The sequence below is a fragment of the Xiphophorus hellerii genome, chromosome 16 (assembly GCF_003331165.1).
Source record: "Xiphophorus hellerii strain 12219 chromosome 16, Xiphophorus_hellerii-4.1, whole genome shotgun sequence".
NCBI lineage: Eukaryota > Metazoa > Chordata > Actinopteri > Cyprinodontiformes > Poeciliidae > Xiphophorus > Xiphophorus hellerii.
Genome location: NC_045687.1, coordinates 21,606,221 through 21,628,709, shown reverse-complemented (window position 1 = coordinate 21,628,709; position 22,489 = coordinate 21,606,221). Strand labels below are relative to the sequence as shown.

The following is a 22,489-nucleotide window of genomic DNA, read 5'->3' as shown; positions in this document are numbered from 1 at the left end:
CCTCCGGCGGGGGGAATAACATGGCTCCAGGTAACCGCAGCGCGGAGAGTCCCGGTGAGTCCCGGCGGGGTTCCGGCTCCTGTCCTCTCCGACGATGAGCTGGAAGCCCCGCAGGCAGCCCTCGCTCCCTCCACTACCTACACTACCGGACTGCGTGATGCGGACCCCCCCGTTCAAGAGTTGACGTCCTGCCGCTTGGAGGTGATGGTGCCCTCGCCCCCTCTGCTCAACCTGCCGCCGCGCTCCAGACGTTCTGGACCTAAACACCCACCGGGACTTGCTGCTTATTTAAACTATTTTTATTCTAATATTGACGGACTTGAGCGGAAAATTTCTACTATGACCCGGCGGCCATAACCTGAGCTGAAGATCATTGAAGTCATCTGATAGCTGGAGCTCATGATGGCCAACAACAACGAGCTACAGGTTAGTTTTTCAACTTTTTTTTAAGGCTGCTCTTATATCCAGTCAAAGTTGTCTATTTCTAAATACTTGAAGTGCCTTTTAAAAGTTGTCGCTCTTTAAACTTTTCCGACATCTTTGTGTTTTAGTCTTTGGGTGTTTTCATGGTGATTTGATTTTCTTCCAGGATCACCATATATTTAGCTCAATCCATCTTCCAAATAACTCTTACCAGCTCCCCCACAGCATGATGCTACAACCACCATGTCTCAGTGTGGTGTGAATTCATTTCATTTTATTTATTCATTTATTTAAGCGGGACAATGGACACAAACATAGAACAGAACAAGTAAGGAAGCCAAAAATTTTGCCTTGCGTGTGGATGAATATAAATGTATATTATGCCCGTACCTAGAATTCAGTTCAATTTAAAAAATACTTTTTTTTGTCCCAAAGGAAAACTAAATGTTGTAAATCTAATCATCCAACTATCTTCAAAGTATCTTTGTGTAGAGTGATGCTGTGGGGCAAAGAAGGACCTCCGATAGCAGTCAGTCTCACATCGAATTTGAGGAGGCCTCTGACTGAAGACTGTTGATAACAGCAACGTTAACTGCTCAGTGTCCGGGGAGCCGAGACAATATCTTCTTTTTAAAATTTTTTACAGTTCTGCTCCAGTTTATGTCGGTCGGCCACATAAAATCCCAATAGAATAGATTTTCCACAAATTAAGGGTTCGGAAACAGAACACTTCATTTGATTTATTGCCCGGACCCATTAAATATAGTGACAAAGTTGCTATGTTGAGGTGACTTTTGTTAATTTCTCAATCTGTCAGTCTCTCTCAAGCCTCTCAAGAACAGAGCTAAAGGGGGCGGTGTCTGATTTTCACACCTTTGTTAAGGTAGATAAGATCAGTTTCTCATGTAACCATCAGCCAATTACCCAAAACGACAGCAATCAGGGCCAATTTTTATTTTATCTTTTTTTTTTTTTTGGTGCACGCCCAATGCATTTTGAATCATGGTGTCATCAGCGTACACAAACAGTCACCGGTGAAGAGTCTTTAAATGAGGAAATTTCTTGGAGGGGGAAAAAAAAACCTGCTGAGTTCACATTCTGATTGTGACTCCTCAGCAGTCCTGCTCCATCACAGATGTGTCGCGCAGACAGAAATAGTCACAGTTAAGCCAACCGCGTTTACTTCCACCGTCCCTCTGGGGGCAGATCGGATCGGACCCGTGTGAGACGCAGCGTTCACCCTCAGGTGGAGTCGTGTGGAGCGTGCCGGTGTCTGATTTAAGGCTTCCAGTTACGCCGGTGTCACTGGAGGAGGTGACTGTTGAAAAATTCACGGCAGCGAGGCGCTCCAGAGACCTCGGACCCCAGCCGCCTGCGATTGCCCTGAGAAGGCAAAATGTCGCAACCGCAAAACCGTACCTCATACTTCCAGTTTCTGTCGGCTCACGTTAGCCTGCATGCGTTTGGTCTTTTCGCACTCTAGTTCTGCAAACCGCCAGGCAGCCCGTGTGAAGATGCAAGATGTAAAAATAAAAGAGAGCTGTCGCGTAGTTCCCCTCCGCCTCAGACCGTTCCGGGATCGGTTTGAGTGGCAGAGCGATTCTTCCCTGAATGGAGAAGGTGTTTTCGGTGTTTCCATGTGGGCATGTGGAGGAACGCTAACAGCTGATGTTTGCTACAGGGAGCCTTCGAGTGGGATATGGTGTAGCCTACAGCAACGCCAATCTCTCCACAACCGTGTTATTCTCAGCTTGGGTTTAATTTCCACTGAATGCAAATGTTTTCAGTCAGCAGGGCTCACATCTTGGAATAATTCGTGTCACAGACTTCTAGATCTAGTGTTTTCCAAAATGTATTCATAACCTCGGACCATTTCTTTTAATGCTACAACGGCAACTTTCTTTTCTCCATTTTACTGACATGTGGTAGAGCTACAACAAGTAGTGCATGAATGTGAAAGTGGAAGGAAAATTGTATGTTGCTTGTGCAGTTATAGACAGGAAAAGTGTGGCATGCGTTTGCGTTCAGGCCCTTGTTATTCTCACACCTCAAAAAACCACATCTGACTGCCATCAAAAGTCACAAATGAGACTAAAATAGAATTTTTTGAGCTACAGTGGACCCTATGAAATGACAGGATTCAGGTACTAAGATTAGCTTAGATCAGCAAATACTTGAGTCCCCCTGTAACTACACTTATAGATGCCTATTTTAATAGTTCACACATTAAATATACCTTAATAAGCATTAATATGCACGGTGGAAACCATCTTGGCACTACCACAGAAGTTAACCTTTACAGTCTTCCTTATCTCTGCTTTTGGGGGTTCGGCCAATCAGCAGCAAGGGAAATAAATGGTGCTCCTGCATGGACAAACACCACCCTATTGGCTGGTGTTTGTCGGGTGCACCGATTGCAGTTTGCTGGCCGATCGCCAATCTTTACGATTTTGGCCAAAACAAAAAAAAAATTTCTCTGAAAAGTGGCAAAATATGGTGAAGAAGTTGTTTAGTTGGCAACAGTTGGGTGACAACCGTGTACCTACAGATGTGACCTGGTGGGCGGGTGTCTCAGTCAGACCTCTCTCAAAGCAGAGCAAAAGGGGACAGAGGCTGATTTTCAGACCTTTGCGGCTGTAGATAAGATCAGTTTCTCATTATAGTATCGGCCAATCGCCTTTCTCTGAAAATTTATCTGTGCCCCCCAGTTGTACTTTGACAAAATGCAGAAAGCTTCAATGAAGGGACCGTTGGACTTAAAATGTATGGAGCATGTCTGAAAATTGCTAACCGACCCTTGGACTGAGTTCACCACACTCGTATCCCCTGGTTCATTTCTTTGAGTCTCTTCCACCTATTTCTTGTTCTTGTCTTGTCCCTGTTTATCATCCAAGCTATTCTTTCTTGAACTAAAAATGTGTTGGTGGAAATACAAGCGTTTCCACTGGGTTTTAGACATTCCCTGCTTCAACACACCCAGTCCAAGTTGCAGAACTTAGTGACACAGCGTTCAGGTAAATCATTTCTTTTGATCAGGCATGCTAGAGCCGGGAAATGACTAAAACCCGCAGGACAGAAACAGAGTCCTAGACACTCTGCTGTAGGATTGATCTGCTTTGTCTTGGACTGAATCTATATAAGTAATTTGTCGGTGGCTTGAGCTGAAATTGAGCAGATTCTGCTTGAAATGATGAATTTGTCCTCTCACGGTCATCGTCTCTGCGGGCCCAGGAGACGGGCTGATTGAGATCCGTAACGACGATGGACTGGAGCTGTCAGACTGGCACTGGACGCCTCATTGTCATGATTGCACCTGCTCCATTGTGCGCTCTCTTCCACCTATTTTTCCTCAACACATCATCAACTAATGTCTGAAATGACCCAGTTCTCTTCCTTCCACTACCCCTCCTCCCCCCTCTCCATCTGTTAAAACCCTCTTATCCCAGAGACTCTCCGCGTAAAAAGCAGCTGGAGTGCCCGGGTATCTCTGCCATCTCGTCGGCACTCTCTCGCGTCTTATCGATTCGCAGCTTGTTTATGTTTTGGCCAGGCCTCTCCTTCAGGATGTAAAACCCCAGCGACCCGCGAGGCTCTGGGCTTTGAGCTGATTCCATGCACCCTGTGAGGAAGCCATACGCTCTCCGTGGCCATCCTCTCATAAATTCTTTATTCCCGCCGGTTTCCTGCAGTCGATGTCTGGAAGAGGCCCCATAGGCGAGCTGCTGATGCCTCTCCTCTGTGTGTTTTGAGAAGGAGGAGCGCCCAAATGACTTTTTTATTGATTCTCACAGAGAGTGGAGAGGCAACCTGGCCGGGCTGATGGTCTCTGGTCACGTGTGTCGGAATATACATGCTGCTGTCTCCAGCTGCTGCTGCTACGGATAATAGGATTAAAAGACCGTGGACTTCCACTCCGTCTCTGAGACGGGTGGCATTAGGGCTCGCGGCCCACCCTCCCCAGGCTCACGCTCAAACAACCCACCCACCGCCTGCTGCCCAAGTCCAGGATTATCATTTGGACGCACCAATCTGTCTGTCTCCCAGAGACCCCGGGAGACGAGCTTATGATCGCTGTCCATGCCTACCAGTGGACGTCTCTGTGGAACTCGTCTGCAGGACAAGCTGATTTGTCTACTTCGGTCTTGGCGCAGTCAAGACGTCTAATGCCGATGCTAACACTGGGAATGCCAGAGACAATCTGGAAAAGTCTGGGATTTGATTTTAGTGTCTGTCTGTAGATAAGAAGAATAAGAGGGAAAAATGTGGAAAAAATGTTTCATTTCACAATTTTGTTCCACAACCCACAGCTCATATCAGCTGCCCTCAACTCCAACTCTCGGAGTCCTGCAACGTTTAGATGTATCTCTGCTCAATTACCTCCTCATTATGCAGTCTAGATCTCCAGAGTCCTGCTGATTTCTCCATTATTGAACACAGGTGTGTTGAAGCAGAAATACATTTAAAAGTTCCAGGAGACCTGAATTTGAAGATCCCTGGTCTAGATGTTGAGTCCTTAGTTTCTTCCTATCTTGTGTTCTTTCTTCTCCTTCATTTGTTCCTTTCTGCCTCCCTTCTTCATTTCTTTTTAAAATCCTTTTCTTCCTTTTTTTCTGTCTGTTGCCTGATTTGTGTATTTGCCTTTTTCCTTGCTTTCTTCTTTCCTCATGTCCTTCCTTCCTTCCCTGTGCTTTTCTTTGCTTTATTCCTTTCTTCTTGCTGCATTCCTTTCTTTCCTTCCTTGTTTCATTTCTGTCTTTCCTCCCTTACGTCCTCCCTTCTTTCCTTTAGTCCTAGCTTATTCATTTCCTTACTACTTTCTTTCCTTTCATTCTTTATGTGGCCTTCCTACGACCCTTCCGTTCTTCCTTTTGTCCTTCCTTTCTTTTCTTCCTTAATCCCTTCTCTCTTTCCTCCTTTTTTACATAATTTGTTTTTGTGTGGTGCTGGTGGCCTTTTTCCATTTTCCAACAGTAGAGACAGGAAAGGTGGGATGTCGAGGTCGGAACCTCGACGCCCCTTTATTCCTCATTTCCTTCCTGTCTTTCTTCTGTGTCCTCGCTTTACTCCTTCTTTCATCTTACTCCCTTCTTCCTTCAGTCCATCTCTTCTTTACTCCTTTCTCACTTCCTTCTGTCCTTACATGTCCACTCTGGAACTATCTGTCATAAATTTTAGGTGAAATAAAGTGAGACTGAAGGACCGAGAACCCTGGAACGTTGAGTCAGGAAAAGTTTTGACATGAAAAATGTCACAATTGTCCCCTCAAGCCCCCCCTCCCCCTGTCCCCCCCCCAGGCCATTCCGGGTTCCAGTGTAATGGCTCCATTCATCAGGTCCAGTTCTGTTCAGCTGACCAGCCCAGACAGCTGCTGCTGCACCAAGCAGCCTCTCTCTGCTGCAAAGACAGAAGAAGAAACCAGTATCATAAAGACACTGAAGAACCAGGATCAATGACTGATTCCTGGTTACAATGCTTTGTGAAATAATTGATACCAGTTACCAATTACTTGTCACGTGCCACAAACTTGAACGTATTTCATTGGAGTTTTATAAGCTGGACCAACATAAAGTACGATACAATACAATAAGAAGAATAGTAAAGGAACCGGAAGATAAGTAAATAAATTAACTGAAACTGACGAAAACAATAGGTTGACTACTTTGGCCAAACATGAAAAATAAACTGCAACAGACCTTCTTTCAAATGGTTCAGAAAGTGCAATTAGGAATTCGAAATATAATGTAAATTAAATAATAAAGTATGACATCATTGAGAGGACAAGGCATAGAACTGGACTGAATAGATCTGCCCTACAGGATTGGGCACATTGTCACTGATGGCCGATTTAGAATTTTTTCAATATTGGGACCGATACAGATATTAACATCGGATTGGGGCATCTCTAATTCGAATACACAAACAGGTTTTTTTTTTCTTGAGTTTCTTTTTGGCTCTACTGGCCTTTAAGTGTTAGGACAGGAAAGTAGGTAATGAGCGAGAGGGAAAACGTGCAGCAAAGGTCACGAGGCCGGGCATTGAATCTGCAACAGCCACGTCGAGGACTAAAACCTCCTGATGTGGGTTGTGCTTAACCCCTACGCCACCACAGCACCCCAACACAAACATGTTTTGATCTGAACCTTCCCACTATAGACTCTCTCGCCCGGTCTGCACTCTTTCTCTGCCGCTAACAAATTTAGCTCAATTCAAGGAAAGCTGCTACCACCAACGGTGTGTTTCGAGAGCGCCCTAGTGCCCAATTTCATCCATACGTAGCACGTTGCATGTAGGCCGAAAAGTCTCTTATCCGGTTAGAGCATTTTGTTGCACGTCCGTACATGACTTGTGGCAGAAAAGTGTGAAATTGCGACACTTTGTTTGCCCTTTGTTCAACAATAACTTTCTTCTTGACATTCATCCACAAAGGTTGTATATGTGGAGCGCAAAACCAAAAGTTAATCTAAGGGTGGAGACCCCCGCCTGAGTTTGGGATCTCTGCAGCTCCTCCAGAGTTAACATTGCATCTCTTGGCCACTTTTCTGATTAATGCTCTCCATGCCTGGCCTGTCTATCCAGGCCTTCGTAAATTATGCGTTGATGACTAACAGTGCTTTATGGCATGTTCAAAGCTAATCTAATCCTGATTTAAACTTCCCTACAACCTCATCCCTGACCTACTGTATCTGCTGTGTTTCTTGGTCTTCATTCATTATTAATGTTCTCTACAGGTTAAAATTACACACGGGCAGACTTTATTTACATTATTCACAGATGTGGCGGAAGGTGGACTGTCCCCCTCTGTGTTGGGGGTTCGGTCTTTGTCTTCAACTCAAAAGGAGCTGAACTTTCTCGGTGTCTTGTTCGCGAGTGATTGGGGCTTTTGTCTGCAGTAATGTGGGCACTGTTCCGGTCCGCTGCGGTGAAGGAAGAATTGAGTCAACAAGTAAAGTTCTCAATTTTCCACTCCATCTACATTCTGACCTCACCAACGGTCATGAGATATGGATCGAGAACAAGATCCTGGATACAAACGGCCAAAATGAGTTTGAATAAGATTAAATTTTACACATGTTGACTATTAGCAAGCTGACATTGGACTTTATTAGGAGCATCAGAATAAAGGGGGCAAAACAGGTGTGAACATCACAAGTATTTTTATTCATAAATTGTATGAAAGCCGTTTTTCATCTTACTTCCACTTCATGATTCTGAGTCATTCTGTGCTGTGTTGGGCGATGGCATCAAATCCCAATGAATTAGACAGAATTTTGTGGTTGCAATGAGAGAAAATGGGAAACCATATACGAGCACTTTAGCAAATCCCTGTGGAACGGAGTCACAGTGGCGAATGTTACTGAGCTTTACTGAATGACGGACCTTAAAGTCAGAAGAATTGGTTAAAGGTGTTAATAATCCACATTCTGCAACCTTTTCAACCCTCCTTTATATAAAAAAACCCCATCTTCCTTCTCTCAGCGAATGAGTTAACAACTTACGCAATCTACCTTGGAATGTGTGTCCGCTGCCCCGTTAATCCCCCCAAATCCCTCATATTCCAGATAAATTCTGTCGCCAAATCTCCTTTTGCCGGTTTACAACGTGCAGCGCCGCTTTACGCTCATGCGCTGGCCCAGAGGATGCGGAGGCGTCGTGAGGCGAGTCGAACCGGTGAGAGCCAGGACCACCTCCAGCCCCCTCCGACTGCACATCAGTCTGCCGCTTGTGTGCGAGCACGTGGCGACCGGCGTCCGCTGCACAGCTGGAGGAGGAGCGGGCAGACATGAATGGTGCCTTTTGTGAAAGACTATTTTCTCAAGAGGCCTCGGTGAGCGGTTGCATGTTTGCGCTCCCGACTTTGTCCATTGTGATCGCTTCTGCAGCAAACAGGTGGTCTGTTGTGGAGTCCGAGGCATAAGACAGCACAAAGCCTCAATGAGGAAAAACACTCTGCAGTGTGCTGACTGGATCTGCCTCTGTCAGTCACATAACAGCAGCTTTTAAACCAGAGACGGCTGAAGGAAGGATAAATAATTTTAAAAAATATATATATATATGTATATATATATACGTACATACAAATTTAAATGTAAAATGAACAACTAGGCCTGTCATGATAATAAATTTCACTGGACAATAAATTGTCCCACATATTATCGCGATAAACGATGAAATTGTTGTTTTCAAGTCATATATTGATAAAGACATAAAAATGGAAGTTTGCTCTCTCAAAAACCTATAAACTTTCATTTTGTAAAAAATAAATAAATAAATAAAAATAAGTAAACAAAAACGTTAACACAAGAACTGGAAGATGTTTAAATATCCAAAATAAAGCGCGACAACCAAAAACAATTCATAAAAAGTGAATATAAACCACGTACAATCAAAATCATAGATAAAATGAATTATGAAGTGTCTTTAAGAAAATGCTCTTCAAAAAATATGAATTATCAGGAAGGAAATCATCAAGCTAAGCTCATTTTAATTTATTATGCGATTAATTGATTAATTGCTTATTACGACAGGCTTATGAACAACTACAGTAACCCAGGTGTGTCGCGATAACCCCAGTGGATCTATCATTCAGTGGATTTAAACAACGTTGTTCGCCTGTAGTAAGTAAACAAATGACCTGAAATTATATCAGTTAAAAAAAACATAATAATTTAAATATGTTCAATCTGGGTGTTCAATTTCAGGTTTGATCAATTTATGTTTTGGGTTTTTTTTGTAAAGAGCTATTCTTCATGAAGTAATGTCTCATGAGCAGCATAACTAAAGCAAAAGTTATTTGCGAATGATTTACAAGCATCAAAATGAAGCTTATAAAATAACTAACTAATGGTAAAACATTTAAAAGATACCATCATGTTGTAAAGCTTTGCTACTTCTGGTATCACGCTGGCATGACAGAAACTCCAAAAGTAGATTTCAGTATACAGCGGACCCCCAGTACGCCAAGCCGAATGAACGGTGCCACCGGATTGGCTGCTTTGAAAACTCCAGCCAATAGCATGTCAAGCAGCATCGCAGCTACGTATTACAGCTTCCCAAGATGAATTAAAAATATATATATTTTAGATTGACTTTACCAAAAATAACATAAATGGGTCACTTTTTATTTTAAAGCTGTGTTCCATGAAAAAATCTGCGAACACTGAACCGCCAGCAGGCCGGGGCCTAGTCTTGTAAACCATTCATGGTTATTGAAGCGTATTCAACACTTTACTGCCATCTAGTGGTCATAATTATGCCAAATTGCCAGATTTATATCTGTTGAGTTCTCAAACAATATCTGTTTAACTTTTAATCTTGGGAGAAAAGTAGAGCTTTTATTTATTAATTGTTAATAAATCCAGGCATTAAGTGGTAACGACTGGCCTCTGAATCTGAGCCATGCAGCTTCATGGTGTTCTCACTTGAATCAATCTATTTTTAGTGAGTGGCACACACACTGTTCCTGCTAACTAGGAGGAACGTCCCAGCAGAGCGGGTTAAATGAGTTTTAGTGTAGCGTTCCTTCATGAATGTTCCATAACTCACCATCTTACAACCCCCCCTTCACCAGCACCACCCCGGAGTCTCAGGATGAAGAACTGAAAGTGAATGAGCTTCTTCTGGACCCGATCCATTACAACATCCCTAACTCCCTGGGACCGATCCAGACCCCGATGTTGTGTAAATCATTCAGGATGTCCGCCGGAAGATCAAACTGAGGTTATTAAAATGTCGACTCGGGTCTTCCTGCACTCTCCAACGAGTCGACGTCCTTTACGACCGCGCTTGGCGCTACAGCAACGTTCCGGCGAGGCGCAGGCAGCGGTTGGTGTTGGGAGACGGGGAGCAGAGAAAAGTTCTGCCAAAGTTAATGAAGAATGGTTTCGATCAAAGTGTATTCATGCTAGAATGGCCAAATCTATTAAATCTTATTGGAAATCTGCGGCAAGAGTTGAAAATGTACGCTCTCCATCTAATCTAGTCAGTGCGCTCCTTTGCGAGATGAATGAACAAATGTTTTAGCTCACAAAGCTGGTAGAGACAATGACGCAGAGTCCACTTTCTGTTGCAGCTGTAACAGCAACAGAAAGTGATTCTAGAAAGCATTGCTTCAAAGAGTCTAAACAGAAATGCAATGCAACAACTTTCAGGCCATGCATGATTTTCCATCTGCCTGAAAGTGATGTACAAATTTGTCCCAGTTTGTGATAGTAATGGTAAATGGGCCGGACTTGTACAGCGATTTATCAAGTCCAGAGGACCCCAGAAGTGCTTCAGACTACATTCAGTCATTCTCACACACTGATGGTGGTAAGGGACGTCAAACTCCCGTCCTCGGGGAACTGTGTCCTGCAACTTTTGGATGTGTGCCGAGTCCAACGTACCTGAATCAAATGACTGAATTACCTTCTCGTGCACACCAGTTCTGCAGCGTCCTGTTAATGACCTGATTATGTCATTCAGGTGCGTTGCACTTTGAAAAATGTCAAAAATATGCAGGGCATCTACTGAAGAACTGAAGTTTGACACCAGTGGCTCAAAGGGTATGAGTACTTTGCAATAGCAGTGCACCGATTACACCGTTATTGCCCATCACTGATCTCTAAACAAAATAAAACCGACATGCTGATTCCTATTTTGTCAAATATCTGGGTTTTTTTCATCTGAAAGTTGCTAAATATAGTGAAAAAGTTGCCAACAGTTGCTGTGCTTCCATTACAAATATGCACAAAACCTTGTCGATGTTCCGCTAACGTTGTAAAAACACGATTTCGCAATTGCGGCGTTTCCCTTAAATAAGAAATGCAATTAAAATCTCATGTGAATAAGTTTGTTCATTCTTAGATGGATTATTTTAAACAAACATGGCACATGGATAAGATCGGTTTCTCATTAAAGTGTCGTCCGATTTCTTAAAATTAAGGAAAACCGGGCCAATTTATTGGTGAACACCTACTTTGCAAGGCGCTGTAAGTTGCACTCTGAAGGGCTGCCTCGTTGCTGCTCTAAATTGCAACTAACCATCTCTTCCTCTTGTGTGAGGAAGAGATGGTTATTCTTATCAGCTTGTTTCACTTTTATGGCCTCAGTATGTTGGGACATACTGGGAACTGCTGAGGGTGGGCCAGCGCCCTTCAGATCCCATGAAGACTCGGTTCTTCTCTCCTCTTAACCTCAAACCTTCAAAGCAATGCTCACGATATCACATGGCATCTACATAGCAGTGCAGTATCTGTTCTTATTTGCCTCAAGTTGCCACAATCAGAACAAGAGAAATATTGTTTTTGACCTCTTGGTGGTAACGTAACCCAGGTGTGTCGCGATCAGAAACAGGAAGGTGCGAAACAACAATCGGAGGCTTTTCATATATGAAGAACAATTAAAATTCAAGGAGATTTAGAAAGTTGCCCAAACAAAGTCCACGAAGAAAAGACACTAAATACATTTAAACATATGGATGCTTCTGTTTTCTTCATTGACAGCAGCAGACCAAAGACACAGTGTCAGCTATATTCACAAGCATTGCTGAGCCCCGGGTTCACTCCGACGTCACAGAATGGCTTTGGGAGCCAATCAGCGCTTGACCTGCCGGGCCCAGTGTGAGCAGCTGCGTGGCTCCCTTCCTTTGTGCTTTTCTGTTCCTGAGTAATAACGGCAAAAATAGAACCGGGAGAGGAACACAGCTCCGGACTCTCAACACGGCTGGTTCTTAAGCGACACGCTTTTCGGCAGTTCGCCTCTCAGAACTGAGGGACAGTCAGTGAAATATGAGTAAACAAAAGTAGCCAACATGTCGTCTGTGGCAGAAGTGTTTAAAATCTCATGACCTTTATTGACATTTTGTCATGTGACGACCACAAACTTCAATGTGTTTTATTAGGATTTCATGACTCTAGATCAAACACATGTTTTTTTTTTTGCTGCAATCCCAGCTGCATTCTACCAGTTGTACACATTTAGAGACTGAAATTGTAGATCTAGACTTTGACTTGGCCATTCCAGCTACAGTACGCTTTGATATAAACCATTTTGTTGGAGCTCTGGCTGTATGTTTAGGATTGTGGTGCTGCTGCTGGAAGGTGAAATCTAAAGTCTTTTGCTGTTTCTACCAGCTTTTCTTCCTGGATGACTTTCTTTCCATCATTTTATCAACATTTCTGCCTCTTCTGATGAAATGCATTGCTACAACATGAGGCTGACATCATCTTGGGTCGCCATGGGGACAGTGTGTTCAGGCAGATGTACAATCCTGGTTTTCCACGCAGGGTAACTTCCTCCACATGTTTGCTGTGTCCCCTACATGGTTTGTAATTTTGCTAACTGAATAAATTAAAGTTGTGTAGCTGTTGGTGTATCTAAGTGTGCTGCACTCGTGCAGAGTCATCGAATAAATTTGTAATTTAGTACGTTTATGTCTGTGTTTTTTTTTTTTAAATTAAAGTTTTTAGTCAATTCAGTGGTATTTTTCTGTATCGGATCGTTATCTGCCAATACCTCACCTCAGACGTTGGTATTGGTATTGGATGTGAAAAAGGTGGAATGGTGCATCCCTGGTCCAAATGGCCCAGTTAAAGTCCAGATGTAAATCAGTGAAGAGTCGACGGATTGTATAGCTTGAAAGTTGGAGTTTACATGAAAGCTGTCCATCAAAAGGAAGAAAGACCAGAAATGTCGAAAGCTGGTAGAGACTGAAAGGTGTACAAATTCCAAAACAAATTTTTTTTTCTTTCAAATCCAAATAAAATACATCAAAGATTCTCATAACGTAACAAATATCAATAGGTGCAAGAAATTTCCAAGCGCCGTTTGTGGGCACTAACCTCACATTCAGCGCACCAACATGTGAGGCTTATCAATCCTCTCATCTAAGACCAAACAACTAAACAACTGAGCCGTTTCTCCCCCCAAAGGCCAAACTGCTGCTTTAGCCGGAGACTTAGAGAATTAGCGAACATATTTCACCCGAGCATGTCGCAGCAAACACGGGGAGTTTGTTTTGGTGTTCAGTGAAACCGGCCCGCATATTTCAGCTCGTCCCAAAGCGTAGTCCGGACCGCTGTGTTGACATAATGAGAGGCAACGCTTCTTCCTGTTGGTACTCTCAACAGGCTGCCTCACACTGCTGTTTTATTCATCGCCACGTTAAGCCTCTGTGTTTGTAGGTTTGTGGGTGTTGACATGAGCAGAGGGTTCATTCTTGATGCTCAAACGTTTGTGTATTATTTTATGCTTTTTTTCCATGGTATCTGTCACTTTGTTTCATGAGAAGTGTCTCTATCTGCGTGTGTTTGTGTGTGTGTATAGAGATTAACCAACCCCTCCCGACGCTCGCAAACATCGACCTCCAAACAAATTCCCTCACCCCCTCTTAACCCAAATCCGTGAATAAGGCTGTGTCCAGACATCGACATTTGAGCAGAAATTAAAGTTTCTTTTTATGCGCTCAATAACAACCAGGAAATGCCAACTGAAGGCCTGGAACTGGAGTTCATGGCTTTAAGGTCCAGCATCTTCCTACTAACACACCCGCTTCCATCACCCGGCATGTCTGCAAAAGTCCTGATTTCACTCTCAAACACGTTGCTGTATTATTAGTAAAGGTACATCTTCAAAAATTAGAGTTAGTTGAAAAAGTTGAATATTTTTTGTGACTGATTTCAGAAAGTGAAGCTCAAGTATAGGTTCAGACCACAGAGTGAAAAATGTGACTCTTTATTTCTCGTCGTTTTGATGATCATGGCTTAAACCAAAAATTGAGAACCAAAAATGGAGTGTCTCACAGATGACATTACATAAGTTCAATAAATAAATATGTTTTAAACAGAAATGTCAGGCTCCTGAAAACTGTGTTCACTTCTATGAACTAATGCTCTTTGCTGTGGCTCCTTTTGCATGAATTACTGCATCAGCGCGGTGTGCTTGTTCTGCTGAAGTGTAATGGAAGCCCAGGTTGCTGTGATACGTGTCCTCTGGTCTTCTGCGTTGTTTTTTGGTCTTGGGTCCCAACAAGGGATAGATGCCTGGGTTGACAGTGGAGTTTATCAGAGTCACCGGACCAACATCAGCAGTTGACATTGAACCCCAAACTGCCCCTTACTGTGCCTGCAAGAAGTTTGTATGGATGAAGGGTAATTAGGTTAAAAGCTGTGCATCAAAATTCCAAAGGAGGAAAAAGAAGCAGAACCCAAATAATAAAAATGCCACAAGCATAAAAAAACCCACAGGCCTTAAACAAACAAACAAAAAAACAAATTCCTAAAACTATTTTCAAGGGATTTCAAAAGGGACTCATCAGTGAGATGTCCAATGTTTTTGTAGACAGTTTAAAAAAAAATTGGTTGGCCAGTAGCATGGCTATTGCCTTCCTACACAATTCTGCTCGATTCTCATCTCTCTTCCATGCTGCGTCTGGGATTTTTCTCATTGAGCTCAATTTCTTATGATGACTTTCAGTCGGGCCTTTCAGTCAACAGAAGGACGAATTATGAACGATGACATCAGGTTTGTGAGCTGGAGTTTTGAATTGTGGTCTGCTTATCTAGGCTTGTAGTTTGCCAATGGCAGCGGAGGAAGTGAGTGAAGCCCGTTTTGGCGACGCTCCCAAATACTGAATCAGCATTAACTGCCATCTTGTTCGGCGTGGCATTTCTCTCTTTGCAGTGGGGGATGGTATAAAATTCATAGTGTATTTTATATTGTATTTGAAGATTGTAGCTTCCTTTACAATCGAGACATATGTCACAACCAAACATTAGCGATTGGGAAAAATCTGATCCAATCGTTTTAAATCTCAGTCCACACATCCTTAGCAGGCTAGTTAGGCATGCTTGATGTCATTATTTCTGATAGTCTGGTAGTAGTGCTGCTCCATGGGGTGAAGATGGCTTCATGAAGGACTTCCATGGGCTGGGACTGACATCTGATTTTGTAAACCTCCTTTGCCATTCACCCCTAAACCATTTCAGTGGAATTTAGATCATGGGGCAAACAGAATTACCAAGAAGAAAGACGTTATTCTCCCGGAGGAAGTCCTTTTGTGAGACGGGCATTGTGAACCGCAGCGTTGTCCCACTGAAAGACTCAGTCATAACTGCACAGACGAGGGGCCTCAGACAACAGGGATGTTTGACGCCCCTGTACAACCTGAACCTCAATTTTTCCAATGGAGAAAAAAGTACCAAGGTTATAATGAAGCCTCCAACACTGAGAAGATCTTGTCATTTCAGTAATGCTGGATGTCATCAGGACTGTCCACATAAACCTTTTTCTTGTCAGAATACTTTCTCCCACCCCGACCCCCCGCCCCCCACTCCCCAATGTTTGTCAAGTTCAAGGGGTTTGAGGAGACATGGACTTTTAAAGAGTTGTATGGTCTTTGGGTTCAGGTCAACATCTGTAAGGATTTTAATGGAGGTTGAGGATCTATCTAGAGATCAGCGTAGATGAAAATTCCCCTATAATCATCATAATCTTTCTAAAAAAGAAAAAAAAAAAAGACATAAGACCTTTTTGTTTTTGACACTGGGGACTCGAGTCTCTGTAAATGCCAGGCAGAGAGTGACGTAGCATGAGACCTTACAGCTGAGTACCTTGTGCTTGGACTGTTTAGGGTTGTGGTAAGCTAATGAACATCCTGTTAGAGTTGAAGCGCAGTTTAAACTTGAAACGGTTCTGTTTGAACGCTTAAGCTCCCCGAGAAGGAGGAATAAAATGTTTTGATCTGATTTTAAAGCTACCAGCTGTAAGATTTGAAGTATTGTCCGATTTGTTGACACAGACAGCTCCTGTCAGACTGTAACTTTAAGAGCTGTGGCTGTAAAAAGAGATGTGATCTTAGTTCCTGGTACTGTGGTCAGCTCACTTTTAGCTGCTGCCTCTATTTCACTGTGTGACTGCGGGCATCACGACAGGTCTTGGACATGTTCAAGCGTTCGACTGTCCCGTCTAAGCGTTGCAGTGACGATAAGGATGGCTCGGATGTTTGCGTAAAGGAGTGAGTGGCAGTATGGATGCATGGGGGCTGCTATCTCTGCAGCCACCACTCCAAGGGACACAGCAGACTGCAGGAGGCCCAGCTGCTCGGTAAGGATGTAAATTTAATACCTGCTCATACATGCGCGGCAAGTTAATGCGAGAGATACAGCAGGCGACGAGGCCCGGTCCGCCGCCTGTGTACTTAACTTCATGTGATTTCACTTCCTATTCCCTTTACAGCAGAGTAACAAAGAACTGAATGTGCTACTTGCCTTTCTGCCTCGGCCTGTCTCTGATTGTGGGCATTATTTCATGAGAAATATCCAGTGTGGGCTTCAAGGGCCTGTGACACCGCACTGCTCAGTGTCTGAGTCAGATGAACTCTTGATCTGCTCGTCTAAGGCGGACAGGAAGAGGACAGAAATCAGAGAGAAAAGTGGTCACAACCAGTCAGAGCTTCTCTCTGCCAACTGATTACTCATTGTCTTGTTTGATTTTTTTTGTGAGCTGCCACTTGACTTGCAAGGTGTTGTCTAGATGGGACGAAGTGAAAGACTGCAGGTCCTTCCCCCCCCCTTTCCTCCAACTTGTCGTGCCACGGTGCTAGTCAGGTCGCTGAAACATTTTTCTTGGCAAAAACCACAAACCATCATGGTGCGCAACTGCCTGTTTCATCCTCATAAGTCCACTCTGCTGTACGCGTTACGTAAAAGGTGTGTGACGTAAATGTCGTCATCAGTATCATCTCACAAAGACTTGCACCAGCTCAGTGGTTTGCAGCGGTGTTGGGTGTTAGTGTGTGTGTGCGAGGAGTGAGATTAAAGCAGATAGCTGTTTTTTGGGTTTTTTTATCAGTTGGTGGCTTTAGCACACATTAAAAGCTGAAATGCTTTGAGACCATAGAAGTTGTTGGTCTTCAGTTTTGGAGAGTCTTAGAAGAAGTCGGAGTAGAAGAGGTTAAAAAATGATCGCTGAGAGAGGCGGCCACTGACCTGACCCTCGGTTCTGTTTTCTATGACGTAGTAGAAGTATATTTTTGTGATGTTGTGAGTCAAAGCTGTTGGTGTGCCCTTAACACTCCCAGTCAAAGGGTGGTGCAAAACAAACAATAAATAAATAAAACTGGATAATATAGCTATCTAAGAAATGTCTTTATTTACGGTGCATTCTCACCAGCCCAGTTTAGTCTGCGTTAATCTAATGGCTGTTCGTTTACCTAGAAAATCTGGTTCTGTCACGATTTGCGGTAGTCGAGATGGAGAGGAAGACGCTGTGGACCCAGGTTTAGATGATAGAAGTGATGATTTAATGATAATGGTCTGCCTGAATTTTGGACCAAAAATCCAGGCAGCACAGAATGAACGGAAGGCTAAGGCCCAATACTGGTAGCAACTGGAAAACAAGAAACATCTGTCAGCAGACTTGACACGACGATACAGAATAGGCAGATACAACAAGGACCCGACCAAGAACAAGGAACACAGGTGGGATTAAATACAAAAGGAGAAAATCAGGAGAAACAAGGGACAGCTGGGGACAATCGAGGGGTGGATAGGACAACACACAGACTCAATTTAACTGAAAACGACACAAAAACCTAAATTAACACAGAGAAAAAACCAAAACCTTACAGGTTCACTTGGGGAGGTTCGGATGCACAGTCAAATTTTTACGAGGACCAACAAAGTAAACTTTGATCCGCCTACACACATAGGTCTCGGTTCCATTGAAGTGAACTCTGGTGTGGTACAAAGACATATGTGAACGCCAAGCAGACCAGAGAGCACTCCAAAAGAAGGAAGCAGACTATAGCGCAGGGCATTGTGGGTAAAAACAACCAAAATAAACTTGTGTGTTGCTAGCGCTAGCAAGAGAAATACCTCGTGGTCTTTTGCCAAAGAGTAATCTTCCAACTGCTAAAGTCTAACGCCACTCCATTTTTATTTGTTACATAAAGAAGGAAGTCGCGTCTTCTTTGGTGTCTTCTTCAGAGGTTTTCTTGTTGTTTCCTTCAGTGGTTCCTGGTGCAGCACCACTACAGCCCAGATGGGGGAGAGGTTTTTCCAACTGGTTTGGTTCACTTGAGACAGTGCAGTGTGAAAGCTAACTGCGCCAGGTGAAAATGTAACAAATGTTGCAGTTTCAAACTGAGTTTGTTGGACTCTCAGGTGTGAAGACACCCTGAAATATTTACTTATTGTCCTCCAGTGTTGGACCAGATCATTATCGCCCCTAAAAGACTGTAGTGATAAGTGTATCGCTGTCATTCAGCTCAGCTAAAACTAGAATGAAATGACAATGCAGGCTTGTCCAGACTCAAAGAGGTATGTCACGGCATTTAGGTAGCAACAGTCTGTATTATTATTGTATTTCTGATATGAATAAAAGAAACAAGATCTTTGATTTAGATTTATGTATAACCCTAATATTTTTGCTTGAGGTCATCACACTTTTAGAATCACAAACGATCCATCTATCCAAACATTTTCTAACACCCTTGTCCCTAGTGGGGTTGCGGGGGGTGCTGGTGCCCATCTCCAGCGAGACGTTTCGGGCGAGAGGTGGGGTCACCCTGGACAGGTCGCCAGTCCATCGCAGGGCAACACAAACCAATTTAAGTCAAAACAGTGTTTGGTTTTTTTCTCCTATTTTTTTTTTAAACCCATATCACTGTGGTCTGTGGTGGCCTTATGACCTCATCTATATTCTTGATTTTCCTCTGTTTTAACTCTAATACACACTTGATGTGAGTAATCAGTATTTCTCTCCCCTTCTCTCTCTCACACACACTAAATAACATCCACGAGGATGACCTCTGACGGTCAAGAGCGAGCGCGTTCTGTCACAACACCCTGTCTCTGGGCTTCGGAGACCCGGTAGCAGGAAGCAGAGTGACTGCGATCTCTCACTTACAAAACCCAGGCGAGCGTGTGTGTGTGTGTGTGTGCACAGAGGGCACGACGTCTCGCTTTCTATTTGGCAAAGAGCAGAACAGGAAGCAGCGAGGTGGGGCGGCCGTCTCTCTGCTGTTCTTTCCTCCTTTTCTCCATCTCGATTCCTCGCTCCAGATTTAGCCCTGCTTTTTTTTTTCTCTCTCATTTTTTTGTTTCATGGACATCCTGGATTGTGAAGAGGCAGGAATAGCGCAATAGGTTTGCCCGATTGGTGTCAGAGGCTTGCTGTGCGAGTGTGCGCGTGAGTTAGGCCAGCGAGAAGACCAGCGATGGCCAGCGAGGCCTTGTTGGAGGACCTCGTGGGGGATCAGCTGACTGACACCACGGTACCCGGCGACCAGAGCGACGCGGAGTCTTTGGTAGGCGACTTCGGCCGGGGCAGGGCCTCGACGCCGCCACCTGCTTCTGTCTGCGCCGTCTTTCCATCCTCAGCTATGGCCGTCTTTTTCTGTCAGCTTCCTCGTTCTACTTCCTGTCAAAACATCTGCTCTGCCACTGCGAATCGATTGTGATATTTTGTGACTTTGAGTGGGGTGATCTGTCCCCCGGCTCGCTCCTGAGCTGCTTTGTTGGGGAAACACGGAGGATTAAGTTGCATTGTGCGTCAGAGCAACAAAAACTCTCCCTTCCTGTCGTTCGTGGTTCGCTGCTGGCTTCGCTTTCTGTGCTGCCACGAGCCGCCTGCCTGCTCACACTGAGCTGTTTTTTTGTTGTTTTTTTGCCTACCTCATCAGTGCTAAAGTGTGCCAAAGATACGTGTTATAAAAGTAGAGATGTTCTGTAGCAGATCTCTAGTTTTTGTCAACCTTTGACCCTTTGATACCAGTTGCAGCTGATTCCATTTTTTCTTTTAAGAGCCATAAGAAAATATCATCTTCCTAAAATACCAGCCTAAAAGTGTTTTTTGTTTGTTTTTCGGCCTAAATCATCTTTTGGAAAGGTGATATAGTGTTTTTTTTCTTTTTTTTGCCAAAATCACTTTTGGGAAAAAATAAGTTAGGATAATATTTTAGGAGGGGCGTGACATGAGAAACCCTTTTTGGTAACACTTTATTTGATGGGGTGTGCATAAGACTGACATGACATGTTCATAAACATGACATAACACCTGTCACCAAGATGAAGGAGTCTTCATGAATGTTTACGAATGTTGTGGTGAAGTGTCATTCTATAAATAACGACACATTTAATGAGAAGTTGCATTAATATTTGTATTAAAAGTCCATTAAAATGGTCAACTTTGCATTATATGTGTCATTATTTACCTAATGACACTTCATGACAACATTCATGAAGACTCCTTCATGGTCATGACAGGTGTTATGAACATGCTTATAACATGTCATGTCAGTCTTATGCACACCGCGTCCAATAAAGTGTTTCCCACTTTGTTTACACCTTTCTGTTGTCAGCCGTTATAAATCGATTCACAGTCGTTTCTCTTAATATAAACTTTTATCAACAGATAAATATTATAAAGAAGAAAAACTGAAGAGTCATTTTTTGCCAAATATATTTGAACATTTTTTTACTTTATTTTCAGGAATAAATTTTGACACCCCTACATTTGATCTTACTTAAAGCTGTGACATTTGCACACAGAAAAAAAAAAAATCACACCAGGGTCACATGATTAGAAGATTGTCACTCAGCATTTTAAAGAGAGTTTGCCCTTTAGATTGAGGCTCCTGACTGTTGAAGTGAAGGTAAGCACCATGGTGGGACCTGAAGATCTGTCTGACGCCTTCTAAAGGGAGATTTTAGCAGCTTCTGAGTCCGGTGAGGGATGTAAAAACGTCTCAAAAGACTTTGAAATCACCTGTTTGATTGTGTGGAAGATAGTCTACAAGTTGAGGACGATCAAAACCACTGCCAACATGCCTGGAAAAGGTTTTCCCTGAGCGGTTCACACGATGTGGATTGATGAGTCTAAGATTGAATTAAACCAAACAGGGAAATGCTTGGTTTAAGACAAATATTAAAGGGACTTTAAAGTCAAAGAATGACGGAAAACTCTCTGGGTTTGGCACCACAACCTTCTGAAATGATGCTGAACCTTCAGACCGGGAACTGAACCGTGTGTTTTGTGTGTGTGTGTGTGTGTGTGTGCACACCTTCACAGCAGGGATGAGGATGTGCAGGTGTTTTCCACAGTGTCCAACCTCATTCTTCCAATGGAAATATGCAACACTGGTTCAAAATCCCGTTCAGGAACCATGACAGGCTCTGGATCGCGTTGTGAAAAAGCCTTCTCTGAGATTTCAAATCTGTCAGCATGTCCACATCCTGAGTTTCTGACAGACAGACAGACGTTAGAAGTAAGCCTGTCACATTAAGCAACAAATCAATTAATCACATGATAAATTTCAAACAAGCTCAATAATTTCCATTTCCATAATTTAGTGTTTTTCTCTTTTCGCTCTCTACCAAAAATTGGACTACAAAAAGTCTTCAGTTTGTTTCTTTGGTCTCAGCTAGTCCAGACTTCATAATTCATTTTATTTGTTGTGTCAAAATAAATATGCATATTTATTTTGGATATTTAAAATATTTTCCAATTCCAGTATTAAAAGTTCATTATAACTTAAAGTTTATTGAGTACTGAGAATGTGTTCTTGCATTATTATGCCATTAACATTATATTACTTGTAAATGGTCTCAAAACAACAATATCATTGTTTATTGCAATAACTTATGGGACAATTTATTGTCCAGCCAAATTTGTTATGACAGGCCTAGTTAGAAGTCTTGCTCTCTCTCTCTGTTTTGCAGAGCAAATTACATGTCGTGAAAAAGCTTGTAGCATCTCAGTGTTGCTTATGATTTCATGTCAAGCACTTGTACTCAACATAGCTAAATTTGATTCTTCATCAGCAGCAACCCCCACACTGAAGAGTGTTCTAGCTGCTGAGGCATTCATTTTGCCAACCTGCGTTCATTAGGAAGTGAAAATTATTGGATTTCTGAGCTTCTATCCATCCAGTCACCAGGTAGGACAGATTTATTATTTATTTTTATTTATTATTAATCCTTTATTTAACCAGGTAAACCCCGTTGAGATCTAGATCTCATTTTCAAGAAGGACCTGGGCAAAAAATGTGCAATACATAGCAACCTGGTTACAAGATAAAAACAATTAA

General features: G+C 43.0%; 1 protein-coding gene across 3 annotated transcripts in view; it reads left to right on the top strand.

Moving 5' to 3' along the window:
* The first annotated feature begins 296 nt into the window (after positions 1-296).
* LOC116735377 (serine/threonine-protein kinase N1-like) overlaps positions 297-22,489 on the top strand; it is a 47,388-nt gene continuing 25,195 nt past the window's right edge. The window contains exon 1 of one of the 3 annotated variants that reach the window (XM_032587238.1): positions 297-426. In XM_032587238.1, coding sequence (XP_032443129.1) covers positions 400-426 — 27 coding nt within the window. In that variant the 5' untranslated portion in view covers positions 297-399. Of the gene's footprint in view, positions 427-16,291; positions 16,504-19,376; positions 19,709-22,489 lie in introns of those variants that run through there. The other 2 variants (XM_032587237.1, XM_032587236.1) reach the window with 2 other exon arrangements.